Genomic DNA, 20,177 nt, shown 5'->3' with positions numbered 1-20,177 from the left:
CTAGGACTACAGGCATGTGCCACCATGCCTGGCTAATTTTTTCTATTTTTTGTAGAGGCAGGGTTTTACTCTTGCTCAGGCTGCTCTCGAACTCCTGGGCCTTAAGCAATCCTCCTGCCTCAGCCTCCCAAAGTGCTAGAATTACAGGCATGAGCCACCGCACCCTGCCTCCAATGCTCTTTTTGATTGCTGTCATTTTCCAACCTCTTGGTCTTTGAAGACTTGAGCTCCTAGCTCATTATCTTCCTCTCCACCCCTCAGTAACTTCAGCATCCAGTGATCTTTTTCATCCAACCCCACAGTCACATCTTAAACACTATCACCAGTAATAATATAATATTGACTTCAAGCATTCTACTCTCTGACCACTATCTCTTATCTCTACAGTTCACTTAATCTCGTTCTTTCACTGCAATTTTTCAGTCTTCTTGATGTCTCCAATCCACTGATCTTACTATCCTTCCACTATTCATTCACTCTCCCTCCTCTACTCTTTTGTCTTCACTTTCCACTATGTCTACACCAAATTCCACAGACCTCACTCCCTTGAAAAGCACCTTCTCTCCTTTGTCAAAACTCTGTGATTACCGCCAACTGTCTTTGCCCGTTTAGTGCTGCTATAACACCGTATCCGAGACTGGGTAAATTTATAACGAACAGAATTTTACTTCTTGTGGTTCTGGAGGCTGAGAAATCCAAAACCAAAGGGCCAGCATCTTATGAGGGCCTTCTTACTGCATCATCCCACGGTATGATGAGAGAGAACAAGGGATGGGAACTCACAGCCTCAAGCTCTTTTACAATCAGCACTAACCCGTTCATGAGAGTGGAGGCTTCATGACCTAAACACCTCGCATTAGGCTCCACCTCCCAACACAATTGCACTGGAGATTAAATTTCCAACACGTGCTTTTTTGGGAGAACACATTCAAACTATAGCACCAACTATCTGCCTTTTCCAGTGGAGGGAAAATACACAAAATTAAGCTGACTGGTTTCTCACTAAATTTGTTATCACCAGCTTCAAATGGTATTCTAATCAGCCCAGAAATCCTACACTAATCCTGGTGAGTAAGCCACTTACTCTTCAAGATGATTATTTCAGACCTTCTCTCCTCAAGCCTCCCACATTATACCCCTAGTCTCCACACTCCCATCTACTCACCACAAATTGTACAAACCTCCCTGCACCTGCATCCACATCCCTGTCCTCCATCCTGTTACCATGCCACCCTCCTCTCAGAGTTCAGCCTCTCCACTTGTGCTCTAGATTTCCACCCCTTACATCTTTTTAAGAAATTTGTTTCTGTGCTCATTCCCTTTGGACAGAGTCCCAATCAAAGCTCACTGCAGCATCAAATCCCTGGGCTCAAGTGATCCTCCTGCCCCAGCCTCCTAAGTAGCTGGGACTATAGGTGCAAGCCAACACACCCAGCTAACTTTTTTTTTTAATGTAGAAACAGAGGCTCACTATGTTGCCCAGGCTGGTCTCGAACTCCTGGCCTCAAGCAATCCTCCTGACTCAGCATCCCAAAGTGCTGGCATTACAGGCATGAGCCAGCATGTCTGGCCCTCTCCTGGATCTTTTTGACATCAACAAATATGTTAAGTAACTCTCATCTTAAAAAATGTTTCCTTGATTCCAAATTGTCCTCCATCACCCACCCAGTTTATTCATTCCTGTCAAAGAAAAAACTGAAATGAATGTCCACAGAGACTGCTATTCTTCATCTCCCATTTTTTCTTCAGCTGATTTGCACCTGCCTTCCATCACCACCTTGTTTAGGTCCCCAGTGACTAACCTGTTCCCAAGACATCTGACCCCATCTATCAAAAGCATATGACATAGCTGACTGCACTCTCATTTTTGAATCATTTTCCTTTCTTGGTTTTTGTGGACATCATTCTTTCCTAATTTTCCTCTTATCCCTCTGACTTTTCCTTTTCCACATCCTTTGCTAGCTCAGTCTCCTCTACTAAACCTCTAAACGTTAGTGACCCCACACTTTTCTCTATCCTGTGTTGTCCAATACAGCAGCCACTAGCCATTTGTGTCTATTTAAATTTAACATAATTCACATGAAATAAAATTAAAATTCAATTCCTCAGTTGCACTAGCCATATTTCAAATGCTCAGTAGGCATACGTGGATAATGTACAACACAAATATAGAACACTTTCATCATCGTACAAAGTTCTATTGGACAGGACTGACCTAAACTCTCTCCTTAGGGGATCTTACCCAGTCCCATGGCTTTAAATATCATCTATATGCTAATGAATTCTAAATTTATACCTCTAGAACTGACTCAAGCTTCAGATCTGTGCATAAAACTGTCTATTTGACATAACCACTTAGATATCTAACAGGCTATTCAAACTAAGTCCAAAACAGAACACTTCATTTTCTTCCCTTTCCCTACCTACAAAAGCTTGTTTCTCCTCCAGTCTGTCTATTCTTTCTAAATAACACCATCTAACCAGTTTTGAAGCCCCAAATCTAAGAGTAATCTTGATTTCTTTTTCTTCATTCCCAATATCTAATCCATCAACAAGTTTTATTGACTTCCCCTATAAAATATACCTCAAATCTGTCCTCTTCTACCTCCACTGTTATTTCCCTAGTCCAAGGTTTTTGCCTGGGCTACTGTCCTATTTATATGACATCCCCTGCACTTAAAAGTACCTAGCACCTAGCAGATGCTCATTAAATGCTGAATAAATTATAATGTACAATCTTAAAGAATGTACAATCCCAAAGAACACAATGTACAATCCTAAATAGTGCAAAATAATCTGAACTTTTAAGAAACTTTAAAAATATGCATAGTAGATAACTGCCATAGAAACTTTAGGAAATAGATTTAAGAAGATAATAAAAATCATACTCCAAGACAGACTTTACTTAGGATTTGTTATGGACCACATATCATTATTCATTTTACCAACTATTAATATGTTTTTCATGCTTTTTGCAGCACTATAATTTACTTCCGTGAATCTGTTATCTGAATTGTCAGTGTAACTTACCTTTCAGAGAAATTTTAGTTGTTGTTTCTTCTCACTCAGCCTTCACTTTCCTGATTAATCCACTACAGTTTCTTGACCTCTTGATTATCTATACGGGCCCAGGACTCAGCTTACCCTGTAAACATTTTTGTTCAGGAACTCTTAACTTTGTTCCTGTCCCTGCCTGCTACCTAGCTGCTTCCTGCAGTCCTTGACTTCCTTGACAGGAAAACTTAACAGTTTGACCCTTGCCTTAACTCAGAATAACTCAACCGGTAACTCCAAACAATGTCTGCTACTCCACCCTCTTTGACTCTCTGAATTTACTGGCCGGCCCCACATGCTTGATTGCTTCCATTCTTTCCAGCTGCATGCCAAGTGTGGTCAAACTGATTTTTCCTACAGATATAGGTAATTGCAATAGTGAGGGGATGGGGTAACAGGAAGAGTCTCCTTTAAGTATTAAATCTTCCCTAATATTGAGCTTGGGGCCTGGGGCCAAATAATTATTATATTTCCAACATTTGCATTGCATGTGTCAGTTCACAAAGCCATTTCACACACATTATCTTTACAGCAATCCAGAGGCTAGTTTGCCTACCTAACCTCCCGCCCTCCTTCAACTTCCTCCTCTCCAAGAAAATGCCCATTTTGTTCAGTATTCACCCTCTAAACAATGGCCATATACTACAGATGAGTTTTCTTCCATCCTGCACTCCCACCTTTGGGGTCTCTTTCCTTTTAGGCATGGGCAAGTGATATAAATATGGCCAAAAGGAGTGAAAGAAAGTCTGGGATAAGGGGTTCTGGAAAAGGTTTCCTCACCTTTAAAAAAAGACCCATGACAACATAACCTATTTTTTGGCTCTGGAGATTGCCCTGCATGGATGTAATTTCTGGGACCACTAATGTCTCTTTTTAAGTATGAGGAAAGAGAATCTCAGGGTGAAGCCATTGCTGCGAATGGCAAAGTAGGCAGATAAAACAAAAAGATATCCTTTGTAGTATTCTTGAGCTATTTTTCATACTACACCAGAGGCAATACCTCTGGACTTCCAATTCTGCATTTGTAAGCCCACAGGATTCTAATTCTATCAAAATTTCAGAGACACTGACTTTAAGTCCACAACTATGAACTTTCTACACCACTTACTAGCTAAGAAACCTTAGACAAATCATTTAACTTTTATAAAATCTACTTCACTATCTGTAAAAAAGGGAATAATATCCACTTTTGGCCTCATTGTGAGAACGTCGGGTTAATGGAAGGCTGAATTTGGAAAGTGTTGTGAGGTCCATGAGCCAGGAAATGATGTATCTGCAGTCTCCCAAACTTGTCATCTGGTAGGAATTGACACACTGGTTATATAAGCAGACCCCAGGTGACTTCCTGGAGATTCTGATTCAGTAGCTCTCTAGTGGACCCTAGGCGCCTGCACTTTTAAAACCACATTCTAGGCTCCAGGTAAGAGTGATGACCAGACAAGTTTGAATTTAGAAAAGGAATACAAGATGTAGTACTTCCATGCAACAGGAGTTAGGATTTCTCGTTTCTAATTCTAGATCTGACAGTATTCCACTTGGGCAAGCAGTTGCACTTTCTGAACCTGTTTACTCATCTGTATATGTCTCCCATATAACTTATAGGCCTGTGATGGACCTAAGACAAATTACATTTGGGGTGAAGGGGCTTCTTTAATCTTAGTATTTTCACATTGCTGTAATATGGATTAGACACAAAAATAAGCAAAATTGGACCAGATGCAGTGGCTCATGCCTGTAGTTCCAGCTGTTTGGGAGGCTGAAGCAGAAGGATCATTTGAATCCACGAGTTCAAGCCTGCAGTGAGCTGTGTGTGTCGCCACTGCATTCCAGTCTGGGCGACAAAGCAAGACCTGTTTCAAAAACAAAAAAGCAAAATGGGGATTGGAGGAGGTGTTGGCAGATCATCACTTTCGCTGAGGACACTAAGAACAAACTGAGACTGCTCTGTGATAAAATTGAGTATTAACTGCAGGACTATGCCTTCTCTGCCCCGCTACCTTGAGCCGACAGCTTCCACTTCTCTCAGGAACATGGCAAAAATCGAGGTGATCACCCTCAACCACTCTGGTCACACAGTTTGAGAGTTGTGGAAACACCTAGAAAAGTTAAAAAACAAACAAACAAACAAACAAACAAAACCATGAGTGTTGGGAAAGAGGGAGTCTGTTTGAGGGCCCTACATTCCGTTTTTCTTACGAAGAGTACCTTTTACTGGCAAACACTTTCAGTGATGTCTGTGTGTGCAACAGAAACATTTCTCTTCGCTTTAAAAGAAAGAAAAAAAAAGCGATGTATGCCATTAGCAGCAGGAGGAATTGACAAAGTTGGAAGAGCTGGAACACTTCCTAACTTGGGAGCTTCGGGGCCTTCAAGGGTGCGGCCTGACCTCGTCACGGGCGGAAATCAAACTTCTCCAGCGATTAACTCCCCGAATTTCACCTTATGCTCGGGGAGCAGCAGCGTAGGATCCGGTAGCACAGCCCTGAATTGCCGCAGAGCCCCGCCCACCAGGAGGCGTCCTTCCGCGTTTGAGTCTCCCGGCGCCCGTAGTGGCGAACTTTGACCGCTCGTGCGCGGCCGGCTCCAGGGAACAGTACGCATGCGCTGCTTCTTTGCATGGTGTGTCTCCTCATTCTAGCTGCAGCGGCAGGAGCTGTGGCGGTCTTCCTAGTCCTGCGATTATGGATAGTGCTTCGTTCCCAGGACGTTACGCCCCGGCAGTCTCTCAGTCTCTTGGTAGTAGCTGGGTCCGGTAAGTATCGAGGCGGTGACTGTCGGGCTTGGGTGGTCACTACAAGCCCCAGAGTGCACCGCGTCTCTCTTCTCTGGTACCCTTAGCACTTCTTGGAGCGTAGCATGCTGAGATTTGTAGTTTTTATGCGTTACCGGAACCGGCCAGCCCAGCCAGGGCAAAATGCTGGTTTGCTGACACAGCCCAGGCGTCTTTTAATGACAATTTGAATAACTCACAGTTGTCTGTAATTAAGCTTCTCTGAGCGTATATTTTTCTAACAAATAAATTAGCGAACAAGGAGGACCTAGAAGCCTTTTGATGCTAACATGCAGTTTCCTTGTATGGCTGTTGTGCAGTGTTAATCTAATCTAGGCATTCCGTATTTAGATTTGGAAACACGAATACTACATGATAAATGAGGCAAAGTGAATGGTCAAATTTATAAATATACAAAGTCCACGAGGATAAAAACAGTGATATACGGAACGTAGAACAATACACACAAGAGTGGCAGAGTATGAACAACGAACTGTCCTATCAGGTGATACAATCTGAATCCACTAGCTTTGTAGGTGCTTACAATGTTAAATGGACAGTTTTGACAGGGATACACATATAGTGTATACATTCGGAAATGTCAGGAATTTGCACCCAGAAAGAATAGTATTTATAGTATGAGCAAATGTACTAAATTTATGTTCAAGTATAATTCATTACTTTATTCACTTAATATGTTTTCAGCCGTAGAAGAGGCCAGGCACTAAGCTAAGCTTTGGAAATAACAAAACTGATCAATATACTTGCCCTGTAGTGCTGACTATGTGCCAAGCACTTTGAAAGTTTTGAAGATACAGTAGTGAAATGAAATGGAGAATAAGAAAAACTAACAAAACCAAATGAGTACTTGCCATGATTAGATATTAATAAGTGCTATAATCTTGTAATGGTTGTGTAAGAAGTACAAACTGCTATGGCAGTCTTCAGAAAGGGCACCACTTTATCTGAACTTGAGCTAGGAAACTTCCTGGAAAAAGTGATGTTAAACTGCGACTTGAAAGATAACCAAGAATTAGCCAGACAAGAGAGAACTGGGGCTTTTAGGGCTATGAGGGTACGAAAAGAAGGTGGTAGCACTTGGAATGGCCAGAGATGAGAGAGCACTATTGCACAGAGTGCGATGTGGGCAGGTAAGCTGAGTCCAGATCCTAAAGGATGTTTTAAACCCTGCTTTATATAGGGTATTGCTGCTACTCTACTGTTCTGTATCATGTAGGGGTTAGGACCACAGGCCTCCATATTGCAGTAACTCTAGAGTTGATTCACATCTCTGCCACTTCCTACTACCTTGGCGATCTTGGACAAATTATTATAGTTAACCTCACTGAGACTTCTGTTTCCACATGGCTTGAGAGAGATCAGGAGAGATTAAATGTGATGGTATTTAAAATGTTTAGCAAAGTGCTTGGCATATAGTAAGCATTTAACAAATGGTAATTGTTAGTCTAGGTAGCAAAGGGATCTTTTAAAGTATTTAAAGTATTTTTTTATTTGTTTGTTTGTTTATTTTAGAGACAGGGTTGCTCAGGATGGCCTCAAACTTCAGGACTCAAGCGATCCTCCTGCCTCAGCCTCTTCAATAGTTGGGTCTGTAGGCAGGTGCCACTTTAATGCCTGGCTTAAAGTATTATTTTTAAATGGAGAATCACTCAATTCAATCTGAATGTTTACAAAGATTACCCAGCCTGCATTGTCAAAAGAATGTCTTGGCAAAGACTGAGGTAGAGAAATGAGTAGGAACCTTTGAATAATTCAGATGGCAAAAGATGATAGCCTGACTGCAGTATGTGGGGATGGAAAGGAGCAAATGCATTCAAATGAGATTAGGAGATTTTAGGAGATAAATCCACAACTGTGGATTGAAAGTGGAAAATGAGGGAGAGGACTAAAGGATGATTTCCAGGTTTTTAACTTGAACAAATGGATGGATGTGGATGTTAGAGATATTCACTTGACAGTATTAGATTTGGTGGACTAGAAACCAAAATTAAGATAGAGAATTCACATCTCAAGTGGTGCCCTCATTCGAATCATTGAGGGTAGAGAGGGATCAAGGGCCTCAAAGAATCATGCACGTCAAGGAAAGACTTGTAATCAGATAAATAGTTTAATAGTTCAGGCCCAAAATTTGGAAGAGGAAGAAGGCATTTTCAGTCTTTACCTTGAAGACTAAGCAACATTTAATCTTTAGGTACCATAAAAAGCTATTAGTTGACCACTTGTGTTCAGAGACCATCTATCAAAACTACTCATTTTCCTTGAAACACAACATGGTCTCATGTTTTCTCTTAGAAAAATTTTACATTTAATATCAAACCCTCATTCATTCATTCAGCAAGAGGAGGGCCTACTATTTTCTAGGCACTGGAAGTACAACAGTACAAAATTGAACAAAAATTCTTGCTTTCATGGTGCTTGCCTTCCAGTGGGGCAAGGGTGGGGGGAGATTAAAAAAAAAAAAAACATAAATAGGCTACACAGTAAAGTATACAGTGTTAAATATTATACTATGACATGGGGAAAGGGATTGCATTTTAAAAATGCCTTCCTGGGGAAATGGCAGATATCCTACAGCAAGAAGGCCAAGGTGGCTGGACTAGACTGAGTAAGTGGGAAGAAGCAGGAGATAAGGCACAAGAGGTAAATGCAGTTGTGGGGCAGATCACAAGAAGCGTTTTATTCCACATGAGACATGAAGCCGTTGGAAGGTTTTAAATAATTTGATCAGCTCTTTTTAATAGGATCGCACTGGATGGTGTGTTGAGAAAGACTGAAGGGGAAGAGGGTGGAAGGAAACAGACCAGGAAACTATGCTCATAATCCTTATGGGAAGTGATAGTGGCTCGGAGCAGAGTGGTAGCAAAGGATGTGATGAGAAGTGATTGGGTGCTGGATATGTTTTAAGGTAGAACTGAAAGGATTTTATTCCCCCAAAATATATCTTAATAAAAAAGTAAAATGGAAGACAAAGTCCATCATTTTAATGACTTTATTCAGTAACAAAGTTAAATTTTCAGTGAATGTTTTGTCAACCTAAATAACAGAGAGAGAGATATTCTCCAAAGAGAATAAGTCTATTCAGGAATGAGCATTGCAACGTGGAATACACTCACCATAGTAAACTACGGGAGTATTCAGGGAGGCAAGGGAAAACAAGAGTCTTTGAAGGTAAAATGAGGGCATGTAAGTTGTTTTAAAACACTTAGCCTTGGCTACAAGGATCAGTAACAAGGGTGGTATCAATCTAAGGTTGGACAGGTAGTTGCTGGGTAGATGTTCTTGCAGAAGTATTTTTTGTGTAAGGTTGTGGAGGCCTTTGTACAAGGTTGTGGTTTTGTATAATCTTTTGTGATAGTTCTTGGTATCAGGCAATCGTACATGCATGAGAACTCTCCCTTCACGTCCTTCCTAGCTCCTTTTTTTTTTTTTTTTTTTTGAGACAGAGTGTCGCTTTGTTGCCCTGGCTAGAGTGAGTGCCATGGCCTCAGCCTAGCTCACAGCGACCTCAAACTCCCGGACTTAAGTGATCCTACTGCTTCAGCCTCCCGAGTAGCTGGGACTACAGGCATGCGCCACCATGCCCGGCTAATTTTTTCTGCATATATATTTTTAGCTGTCCATATAATTTCTTTCTATTTTTTTAGTAGAGACGGGGTCTCGCTCTTGCTCAGGCTGGTCTCGAACTCCTGACCTCAAGCTATCCACCCGCCTCGGCCTCCCAGAGTGCTAGGATTACAGGCGTGAGCCACCGCGCCTGGCCCCTAGCTCCATTCGTGCAAGGTTTGACACAAGTGAATCTATTTTGATCCTGACAACTTTCAGAGTATACAGTTAGGGTTTCTTTTTTTAGAAAAGAGGAAAGAAAAAGACGGTTAAGGCAGGTATAATCAATTTTAATTGTAGTGGAAGATGTTGTGGATATTAGGTTTTATCCTTAAGTGTTCCAGCTGTAAAAACAAATACCTATTTTGCAAACTACCACACTTTGTTCAAGGCTAAAACTAAAAATACTGAAATAAGTATAAATCAGATGTGTAAATTACATGCCCCAGTCAAGAAGATGGGTGACAAGTTATAAAGTTAACATATGATTCTAATTCCTGAAATTCCCAGTAAATCTATGCCAAATTTTTTTCTATATCTAATTCCTTCTGGAACCTAGAAAGAAATCCTTCCCATTCTATTATAAAATATATATATATGTGTGTGTTTGGGGGAAACACATCCTTAATATATTTGATTATCTTTCTGTGTGTTTGTGTATCACTATTAAAAGCTTTTTTCTTACAATAAGGAAGGTGGGGGGGGAAGCTTTCTAGGTAGGGGAAACAGCATGACCAAAGGCAAGGAGAGGGTAACAAATAAGAATGCAGAGAATGTTAAAGACATGAACCTGACTGAGGCAAAGAGCTCAGTGAAATGAAACTGAAATAGGTGTGATAGGGCTCTCTGATAAGGAGTTTGATTGTAAGCTTAAATGATTTATAGTAGGAAATAGTTGATTTTTAATTTCATGCTTTTGAAATTAAAATTTTGGAGATTGTATGACTTCAAAAACTGTACATAGACTTATTTGGTGAAGCTGGGAAATATTTGAGGACCTGCAGTGTGCTGAAACCTCTGTTAGGAGCTGTGGTTACAGTGGTGAACAAAAAATCTTTGTTAGGAAGACCCAACCCCTGCTTAGTCATTGCTCTTTCCTCCCTCACTCTCTACACAGAAATGTGCAGTGACTGGCTTCGCATTTCTCATCCTACTTTCCTGAACTTACTTCACCCTAACATTTCTTCCTAGTATTCCCACCACCCCTTGAATGCGTCTCAGATCTTGCCATCTCATGCCCTAACAATCCTCACCCCTGCCCAGGGGCCTCCCTGCTCCTATTTGTGTATTATCTTCACCTTTCAAGTCATCTCAGCCTTTACCAGAGATCTTCCCTACTCTTAGGGCATGGATTTTTCATAACCATTTGCTTTCCCCCCACGTTTTAGTTTTTCTTGCCGTGTTGCATCATCTTTATATATGTGTATGTGTGTGTTGCCCCTTTCCCACCAGTCTTCTTGATAACAGGAGCTATGTCTTACACTTCTTTGTATCTTCCTCAGTACCCACTGCTAGTGCTGATTTTATTTTTGTACATTTTTTTATCTTCTTCCCAATATAAACATAGTGTTTATACAAGGACATAGATTATTGTTTCCAAATGTTCCGTGTGTCTTTTGAGAAATATGCAATCACAGTCATCCTCCCTTCCCTAAAAATATGACATTGATGTAACATGTACAAATGGATGTGCCCATTGTGGATTTCTTAATCTTAGGACTTCTGATATTTATTCCAGGTGGGCATACCACCGAGATCCTGAGGCTGCTTGGGACCTTGTCCAATGCCTACTCACCTAGACATTACATCGTTGCTGACACTGATGAAATGAGCGCCAATAAAATAAATTCTTTTGAACTAGATCGGGCCAAAAGAGACCCCAGTAACGTGGTAAGTAATCATTTCTATTTCTAAGAAAGCTGTACATTGTACATTGAATTTAATTGTCCCTGGAAATAATCTCATGGCACTTCAGTGCCCTACCCACAATAGGCAGTCAAATGTTTACTGGTGATGAAATTTATGTCTTTTACTACCAAAAAGTAAGAATTTCTATAAATTAAATCTTCAAATTAAGAAATAGTTGCTTAACTTTTTTGTATTTTCTTTTATTCTTTTAAATAAACAGTGTTTCAATGAATTCAACTATGAAAATTGTTTTATTTAACTTACATAAAGCTTCCAGTTCATATGCTTATTGGCTCTTCATTAAAGCTCTCTATCAGTGTATTGCTTTTATTAGTAGTTTGATTTATCTACAACTGCTTCTTATTTTCCAAATAATATTTGTATCTGCCTTTAAAATTACTTCTCTTTACAGAAACTCAGGTGTGTTAGGGAAATAAATAAAATAAAATAAAATTACTTCTCTTCCCCTGGTTGCTTGCTTCATTTTAGCATTTTAGTTAGAAGTTGGATTTTTTTTTTTTTAAGAGGTAAAACTACTTTATTAAGGAAGGAAACTAGAGCTGTTCCTTGCGTAAAGTGTCTCCATCTACCCCTCTCTGGGCACTGCCCAGCCACAGGGCTGCAAGGGTAGTTCAAGAGTGGACAGCTGAAAAAATACAAGAGGGAACAGCTGACCCTACTCAGGCTAATCAAAGTCTTTCTCTGGGCTTTTTGTATGTGGAGACCCAGAGAATGGAGTCAGTCTCTCTTCAGGGGCAAGCTCTGTAAAAGGTATACAACTTGGGAGTTGTTGGCAGTCAGGTTTTCACCTGTTAGTCTTTAGATAGAAGAGTGAAGATAGTATACAGCAAGAAGATGAGAAACCAGGTGAGTTCTGCCTTCAGTGACTTGAGAGGCCCTGATGCATCGGTGTAGACCCTGCCTTGGTGGTTCTTCTCTTTCTTGGAAATCAGGATCCACTAATATAACTCCTCCCCCCTCACCTTGTTTCCACCGCACCACACATACTTTTTTAAAACCTGGTTGAGTTGAGTTTTGGTCAATTATAAACATGATTTATAAGTAACACACTATTAAAATGTATTCTTGGAAAATCCATGGCAAGAACAAGATCAAAATGGGAATCTGCTTGCCATCGTTCAGCCATAGCAAAATGTATGGTACTTTTTTCTATACGGAAGATAAGCCAAAATGCTTCCATTTCTGTTTTAGGAATCAATACTATTTTAGTTTCCCAGGGTGCTATAACAAAATGCCATAAACTGGGTGGCTTAAAACAACACAAATGTATTCTTTCACAGTTCTGGAGGGTAGAAATCTGAAATGAAAGTGCTATGCTCCCTGTGAAGTTTCTGAGGAAGAATCCTTCCTTGCCTCTTTCTGGCTCCTGGTGGCAGTGCTTGGCATTCCTTGGCCTGCAGCTGCATCACTGTAATCTCTGGCTCCATCAGCACCTGGGCCTTTTCTTTGTCTTTGTCTTCACATGCCTTTCTTGTGAGGACACCAGTCATAGGATTTGGGATCCACTCTAATTCAGAGGGACCTCATCTTAACTTGATTACATCTGCAAAGACCCCATTTCTAAGTAAGATCACACTCCCAGGTTCCAGGTAGACATGAGTTTTGGAGGGACACTTTTCAGCTCAGTCCAGATCCATACACTAAACTATTTCAGGAAAGTCTATTTGACATATAAAGCAAAACAAACTTTTTAGAAAGTGTTAGAGGAGAAAATAGGAGAGCCTGTTGATATGCCAGTAATTGTTCCTTTCAATAATTGTGAGGCAGATAGTAGTATCCTCATTTTACAAATGAGAACATTGAGGTTCAGTAGTGTAAATAACTCAACCAGATTCCCACCAAATATGTGTCACTGACCTCCACATGTCTTCTCCAAAGCCTGTGTTTCTCCTACATAGCGACTCTGCCTCCTTTGTGTATTCTTTTCCAATTCAAAAAACTCAGTGAGAGAAGAATGCCCTGGGAGTTCTCATCCAAGGCATCAGAGACTACAAATGTCATTTAACATCTTATCATAAAGTGTGTTTGAGAATTGGTAGAGAATTTGGAAAAAATGATGGTGATTTTTACACAAGAAAAATGGAAAAAGTATTATAAAGTACCAGTGGCATAGAGCACTTAAAAATACATAAAGGACAAAATAATCACAAAATTCTTACTGTTTTTTCAATATATGGAACAGATATCTTTGGTTTTACCCAATTATTAGTGTGCATATTTTCTTTCTGAAGTTACATCCAAATTGGAGCCTCCAATTTTAGTTTAGCGCATGTATTGAATATATCCCTCTAGATCTGTCACCATATGTATTATTTGTTGAATTATTTCATAGTTTACAGAAACATTTGGAAGATTGTTATATACTACGCATCACAACACTTTAGAACTCAGTAAGTTGGGTTTGATTCATATTGATAAGAAAGCCAAAGATTTTGGATTTTTAAACTGCCATTACTTTTTATTATCAACGTGGTACCACATGTAGGACTGAGCATCTCTGTTTGACTTCCTTCCTCTGTCAATTAATTTCCTGCTGAGGCAGTGCAACCACTGTTAGAGAAAAAATTCTATCCTATTCCTGAAAGGGTCTCTACTCATGAATCTGAAGCTGGGAAGAGCTTTGCAGAGATGCAGAAAAGAGCTGTTGAGGATGATAACATGGACATTTGTGCTGGCCACCCCTGTGTGCCACACTCTGTGTGTGGTGGGGAAGGCACAGAAAGAAAAAGAGATATAGTAGAGAGAGAAAGGGAGGGGACCACCTACTGGTCTCTTTCTACACTAAGCTCAGCCATCTTTTGTACCTTCCATGGAGCTCGCTAAGAGAGGATCTTGCCGAAAAAATCAGTAGTGATCAATACATTTGCTGTAAGAACGCATATCAGCCATGAATAATGAACAGTCTAGACTTGCTTCTGTCCAGTGTAGTAGTCACCAGCCACATGTAGCTATTTATATTTCAATTTAAATTGATTAAAATTTGGCCCCTTAATTGCACTAGCCACATTTCTAATGCTCAGTGCAGAATAGAACCCTAGACACTGATCTATTTTTTTCTTTTTTCTTTTCTTTTTTTATTACCTTTTTCTTTTTTTCTTTCTTAGCTTCTCAATGCTGCTGTACCTAGACACTAATCTAGACGTTTATTTATAATTATAAGCTGAAAATGAAACATGATCAGACATTATTATAAAGAGAATTAACAGGTTCAAAGCAAAAGGCCCCTGCCAAAACAGTTAATACAAAAATACATCATTTACAGTATTTTTTTAAAAAGAAAGAAAAATAAATAAGAGAAATACAAAATAACTTTTATTTTTTTGCAAGACAAAGTCTCGCTCTGTCGCCCTAGCTAGAGTGCAGTGGGGTGTTCATAGCTCACTGCAACCTCAAACTCTTCAGCTCACGCAACCCTCCTGCCTTAGCCTCTGGAGAAGCTAGGACTACAGGCATGTGCCACCAAGCCCAGCTAATTTTTTTTATTTTTAGTAGAGACAGGGTCTTGCTCTTGCTCAGGCTGGTCTGGAACTCCTGACCTCAAACAATCCTCACACCTCAGCCTCCCAGATTGCTAGAATTACAGGTGTGAGCCATTGCACCTGGCCCAAAAGAACTTTTTAAATTTCATATTATCATTGAAATTCAATGAGATAGTCCATTAATTAAACAAAAATAATCTATTTTACAAAAGAAGCAGTCTCAAAACAAAGATTCCTTGGAAATTAAAACAAAATGGTTATCAAAATTAAAAGTTACGAGTCAGTAATTATCAGGTTAAATACAGCTGAAAACCTCATTAGTGAACTGGAAGTCGAGCTAAAGGAATTCTTCAGGCAAATAGACAGATATGAGGGGAAAGAATCATGAAGTGTCAGGAATGAGAGGAAAGAAAATAAAAGAAAAAAAGGTCTGGAATAAATTTTTACTACCTTTCTCCTATCTCGGGTATCTTTATTTAATTTAATTAAATCTCATCTTGATAGCAGCAGTTATGTAGTCTTAACTCACCGCTGTTTCTCGTATACCATGTCTTCTTTGGAATTCGTTTCATCTTCTATTTGGCTCAAGTATTTCCTTGAGTTTTTTTCTCTAGAAAGGTTATATGGGTAATGTATTTCCAGAGTCTTTCCATCTCTGAAAATATCTTTGTTGTGACGTTGTGCCCCACCAGTTTGGCTTGGTGTACAATTCTAATTGTAATGCTACATTTCTTTTCCCTGCAGAAGTCTGTAAATACTATTCCATTCTCTTCTAGCAGCTGGAGTTCCAAAAAGGTGTTTGATACCAGTTTAATTCTCTTTCCTTAGAACTCTGAAATTCAACCAGGTCATGTCTACATGTCTGTTTTTTCATTAATTCTTTCTGAAATTCAGTAAACTCATGATCTTTCTTCAGTTTGGCATTATTTTCTTCTATTTTTTCTACTTGTCTGTTCTGTATACCAATCCCTTTGTCATATTATGTGTGTGTCATATATCTATATACATACACACACACACACATTTGTCCCTTGTTATCTATGGGGGATTGATTTCAGGACCCCCCTCAGATACCAAAATTCATAGATACTCAAGTCCCTTATATAAAAGGATATATTACTTGCATGTAGCCTTAAATCATCTTTATACTTTGAATCATCTTTACACTTTAAATCATCTCTAGATTACTCATAATGCCAAATACAATGTAAATGCTATGTAAATAGTTGTTTTGCTGTATTGTTTAAGAAATAATGACAAGGGGATAAAAGTCTCTACATGCTCAGTACAGATGCAGCCATCCATTTTTTTCCCCCAAATTGTTTTCAGTCCGTGATTGGTTGAATTCATGGGTGCAGAACTCATGGATTCAGAGGGCTAACTATGTGTGTGTATATATATATATTTTTTCTTCCTGCTTATTCTTTCACTGTTTAATGATGAAAAGAAGTTTTTTTTTTAATTTTTTTATTTCAAAATACTAAGGGGGAACAAGTATTTTTGTTATATGAATATCTTGTATAATGCTTAAGTCTGGATGAACACAAGTTTTAGATCTTAATGTTTACATTTTCCTTTAGGACCCTAAATTTACATTTTCCCTTAGGACTTTAAGGTCATAGAGTTATACTCGTGTTAATCTCTAAAAGTTTTAACATTTTGCTTTTCACACTTGTCATTAATTCATCTGGAGCTGATTTTTTCTGTATAACGTTAACATTTGAAAGGAATCTAATTTCCGTATGGTAAAACAGCTGTTCCAGCCCAGCACCATTTACTGAATAGTCCTTTTCCCACTGCTGTGCAGTGCCTCCACTATTGTGATCAAGTTTCTACGCATGCATAGGTCTGTATCTGTGCTCTCTATTCTGGTAACTGGTTCATTTGTCCTCGCCTGAGCCAGTGCCAAGCTCCCTTAGTCTTATTCTTCGAAAGTGTTTTAATTGTTCTTTCTTTTTATATAGGCTTTTGAATTAGCTTTGACAAGTTCACAAAGAACTGTGTTGGTAATTTTATTTGAATTAAATTAAATACATCAGTTTAGGGAGAACTTACATCAATATGATGATGTCTTCCTATCCTAAAACTGCATCTCTCCCTTCGGTATTTATATCTCCTTTAATGCTTTTCAATAACATTTTCTAATTGTCTTCATATATTTTGTTGTATTAATATTTATTTCTAGGTATCTTGTATTGTTTTATTACTCTTGTAAGTGATATCTTTTGGTGACATTTCCTGTGTTGTGATATATAAAAATACAATTGATTTTGTATAGTGATCTTTTTTTAAATTTTTAATTTAAAAATATGGAACACTTCCTGAATTTGCATGTCATCCTTGTTCAGGGGCCATGCTAATCTTCGTATCATTCCAATTTTAGTATATGTGCTGCCTGAAGCAAGCACTTGTATAGTGATCTTATAAGAACTACCTTGCTGGACTCTAATTCATCCTGGTAATTTTTTAATAAATTTTTATCTATGAAGATAATCTCATCATCTATAAACAGTAACAATTCTTATTCTTTTTAATCCTTACACTTCTTTTCCCCTGTTTTTATTGTGGTGTTAGAACTTCCAGAACAGTAACAAATAGAGGCAGTGTAGTGATCACCCTTATATTCTTTCTGATTTTTAAAGCATGCCAAGGGTTTTATTTTAAATCATTTTTAGTTGTTGATTTATTTTATTTTATTTATTTATTTATTTTTTTTTTTTGAGACAGAGTCTCACTCTGTCCCCTGGGCTAGAGTATAGTGGCATCATCATAGCTCACTGCTGCCTCAGACTACTGGGCTCAAGCGATCCTCTTGCCTCAGCCTCCCGAGAGCTGGGACTACAGGCGTGTGCCACCACACCCAGCTAATTTTTCTATTTTTTGTGGAGATAGGTCTCATTATGTTGCTCAGGCTGGTCTTGGTCTCCCAAAGTGCTAGGATTACAGATATGAGCCACTGTGCCTGGCCTTTGGTTGTTGACTTTTATAAAATGTCTTTTCTACGTCTGAGATGATGATATGGTTTTTCTAATTTTATGTTTATGTGTACAATTACATGGTATGAACGATTCTTGAATTCCTAGAATAAACCCAATTTATTTTTGGTGTGTTATATTTTAATACATTGCTAGATTTGATAAACATATTGTTTTGGATTTTTTTTGTTTGTTTGTTTTTAAATTTATGTTCATAAACAAGATTATCCTGTACTTTTCCTTTCTTGTATTTTTCTTTGGTTTTCACATCAAGGTTACAGTAGTCTCATCACATGAGTTGTGACCTTTTTCTTTGACCTTTCAGTTATTTCGAAGTTTTTTTTTTTTTTTTGAGACAGAGTCTTACTCTGTTGCCCAGGCTAGAGTGAGTGCCATGGCGTCAGCCTAGCTCACAGCAACCTCAAACTCCTGAGCTCAAGTGATCCTACTGCCTCAGCCTCCCGAGTAGCTGGGACTACAGGCATGCACCACTATGCCCGGCTAATTTTTTCTATATATATTTTTAGCTGTCCATATAATTTCTTTCTATTTTTAGTAGAGATGGGGTCTCGCTCTTGCTCAGGCTGGTCTCGAACTCCTGAGCTCAAACGATCCGCCCACCTCGGCCTCCCAGAGTGCTAGGATTACAGGCGTGAGCCACCGCGCCCGGCCTATTTCAAAGTTTTAAAAAATTTCTAAACATAGTTATCTTTTACAAATTGACTTATTATTTTATTCTAACATAATTAGAAAATTGGCCTATATGAGACCCAATTTTTTTAAATTGTCAAAATTTCCTTCATGGCCTTGAAATTTACTTAACATTCTTGCACAGGGTCAGTTGTTCCACATGTCATTGAGAAAAAATGTGTATTCTCTAGTTGTTGGCCTAGTAAATATGACCATTAAGTGAAGCTTATTTGGATTTTCCAAATCTCCTGTGACCTTGCAAAATTTTTTTGTATGCTTGATTTATCTATTACTGAAAAAGATATGTTGAAATTTCCCATTTTGATGATAGGTTTAATTTCTTCTTGTAGTTGTTTCAGTTTTGCTTTGTATATTTTCAGACTATCTTATTACATGCATTTAAGTTTAGAATTGTTACAGCCTATTTGCCAATTGAACTTTTTGTTGTTATAGCATTTAGTGACCCATTTTATCCTTAAACTGCTTTTTCTTAAAGTATGTTTTTTTCTGATATCAATATGGCTAACCTAACTTTCTGTTCTTATAGTGGGCTTTTATTTTTCGAGTTTGTCTTCTGTAAGTAACGTGTAGCTGGAATTTTTGTAAAATTCCAATCTGACTTTATAGGCAGAAGATGTGTTCTTGTAAAAGAAGAATTTCCTTGGTATTTGTTGAGACTTGCTTTGTGGCCTAAGATATGGGTTGTTTAAGTCCCATCTTGTGTGTTTGAAAAGAAAATATATTCCCTATCATTTAGTGCAAAATACTTTATATGCCCATAATGTTATTTATTATGTTGTTCAAGTCATCTGTATCTTTATTAATTTTTTGACTTCTTGATCTATCATTACTGAGCAAGGTATATAAAATTCACAATTGTGAATTTGTCTTTTTTTCTTTGTGTTTATCTGTTTTCTGTATATATTTTTGTATTCTAGTTCAAATTTGATTCTTTATTATAGTGAATTGCTGTTTTTATCATTATGAAGTGATCTGTTTTATCCCTAATAATACTTGGTTTCTTAAAATTTGTTTTATCTGTTAGTAACATAAGCAGTGCTAGCTTCCCTTTGGCCAGTGTTTACATGGTATATCTTTTTCTGTCTATTTTCACTTTTTTTGTGTGTCATTATATTTCAGATATGTCTTTTACAAATGGAATATAGCAAAATTTTTAAATTCAAAACTGAGATTTTTTTTTTCTTTCTTTCTTTTTTTTTTTTTAAAGAGACGAAGTCTCGCTCTGTCACCCAGGTTGGAGTGCAGTGGTTTGATCATAGCCCACTGCAACCTTGAACTCCTGGGTTCAAGCCATCCTCCTGCCTCATTCTCCCAAGTAGCTAGGACCACAGGTGTGCGCCACCACACCCGGCTAATTTTTCTGTTTTTTTTATAGAGATGGAGTCTCACTGTATTGCTCAGGCTGATCTCAAACTCCTGGCCTCAAGTGATCCTCCCTCCTTGGCCTCCCAAAGCGCTGGGATTATAGGAGTGAGCCATCGCACCTTGCCTATGTAGCATTTTCTTTGCTTACCCTTCTTGTATCCTGTTCACTCCTTCCAAATGCAATGCCTTTCTTTCAGAAGTATATCTTTTATTAGTTCCTTCATGCAAAGTCTGTAAGTGATGAATTCTTCCCATGTTTTTTGTTTGCCT

The 20,177-nt window shown here is 38.6% G+C and overlaps 2 protein-coding genes and 1 non-coding gene across 3 annotated transcripts in view; 1 reads left to right on the top strand and 2 right to left on the bottom strand.

The window, feature by feature from the left end:
* The window catches only part of TLCD4 (TLC domain containing 4), a 103,540-nt gene extending 98,010 nt beyond the window's left edge, over positions 1-5,530 (bottom strand). The window contains exons 1-3 of the mRNA XM_069478254.1: positions 5,441-5,530; positions 5,260-5,318; positions 5,052-5,150 (exon numbers count right to left, since the gene is read on the bottom strand). The gene's annotated coding sequence lies outside the window, so the exon portion shown is untranslated. The remainder of the gene's footprint in view (positions 1-5,051; positions 5,151-5,259; positions 5,319-5,440) is intronic.
* A 101-nt stretch (positions 5,531-5,631) lies between these two features.
* Positions 5,632-20,177, top strand: part of ALG14 (ALG14 UDP-N-acetylglucosaminyltransferase subunit) — an 88,154-nt gene continuing 73,608 nt past the window's right edge. Inside the window, exons 1-2 of the mRNA XM_069478252.1 lie at positions 5,632-5,806; positions 11,187-11,338. Of these exons, the coding sequence (XP_069334353.1) occupies positions 5,671-5,806; positions 11,187-11,338 (288 nt within the window). The 5' untranslated portion in view covers positions 5,632-5,670. The remainder of the gene's footprint in view (positions 5,807-11,186; positions 11,339-20,177) is intronic.
* Positions 17,160-17,264, bottom strand: LOC138391057 (U6 spliceosomal RNA). Its single transcript, XR_011234698.1, has one exon. It is a non-coding gene; the product is annotated as a U6 spliceosomal RNA (small nuclear RNA).

The sequence above is a fragment of the Eulemur rufifrons genome, chromosome 8 (assembly GCF_041146395.1).
Source record: "Eulemur rufifrons isolate Redbay chromosome 8, OSU_ERuf_1, whole genome shotgun sequence".
Taxonomy (NCBI): domain Eukaryota; kingdom Metazoa; phylum Chordata; class Mammalia; order Primates; family Lemuridae; genus Eulemur; species Eulemur rufifrons.
Note: the sequence above shows the minus strand (reverse complement) of the source record. Positions and strands in the feature narration are given on the sequence as shown.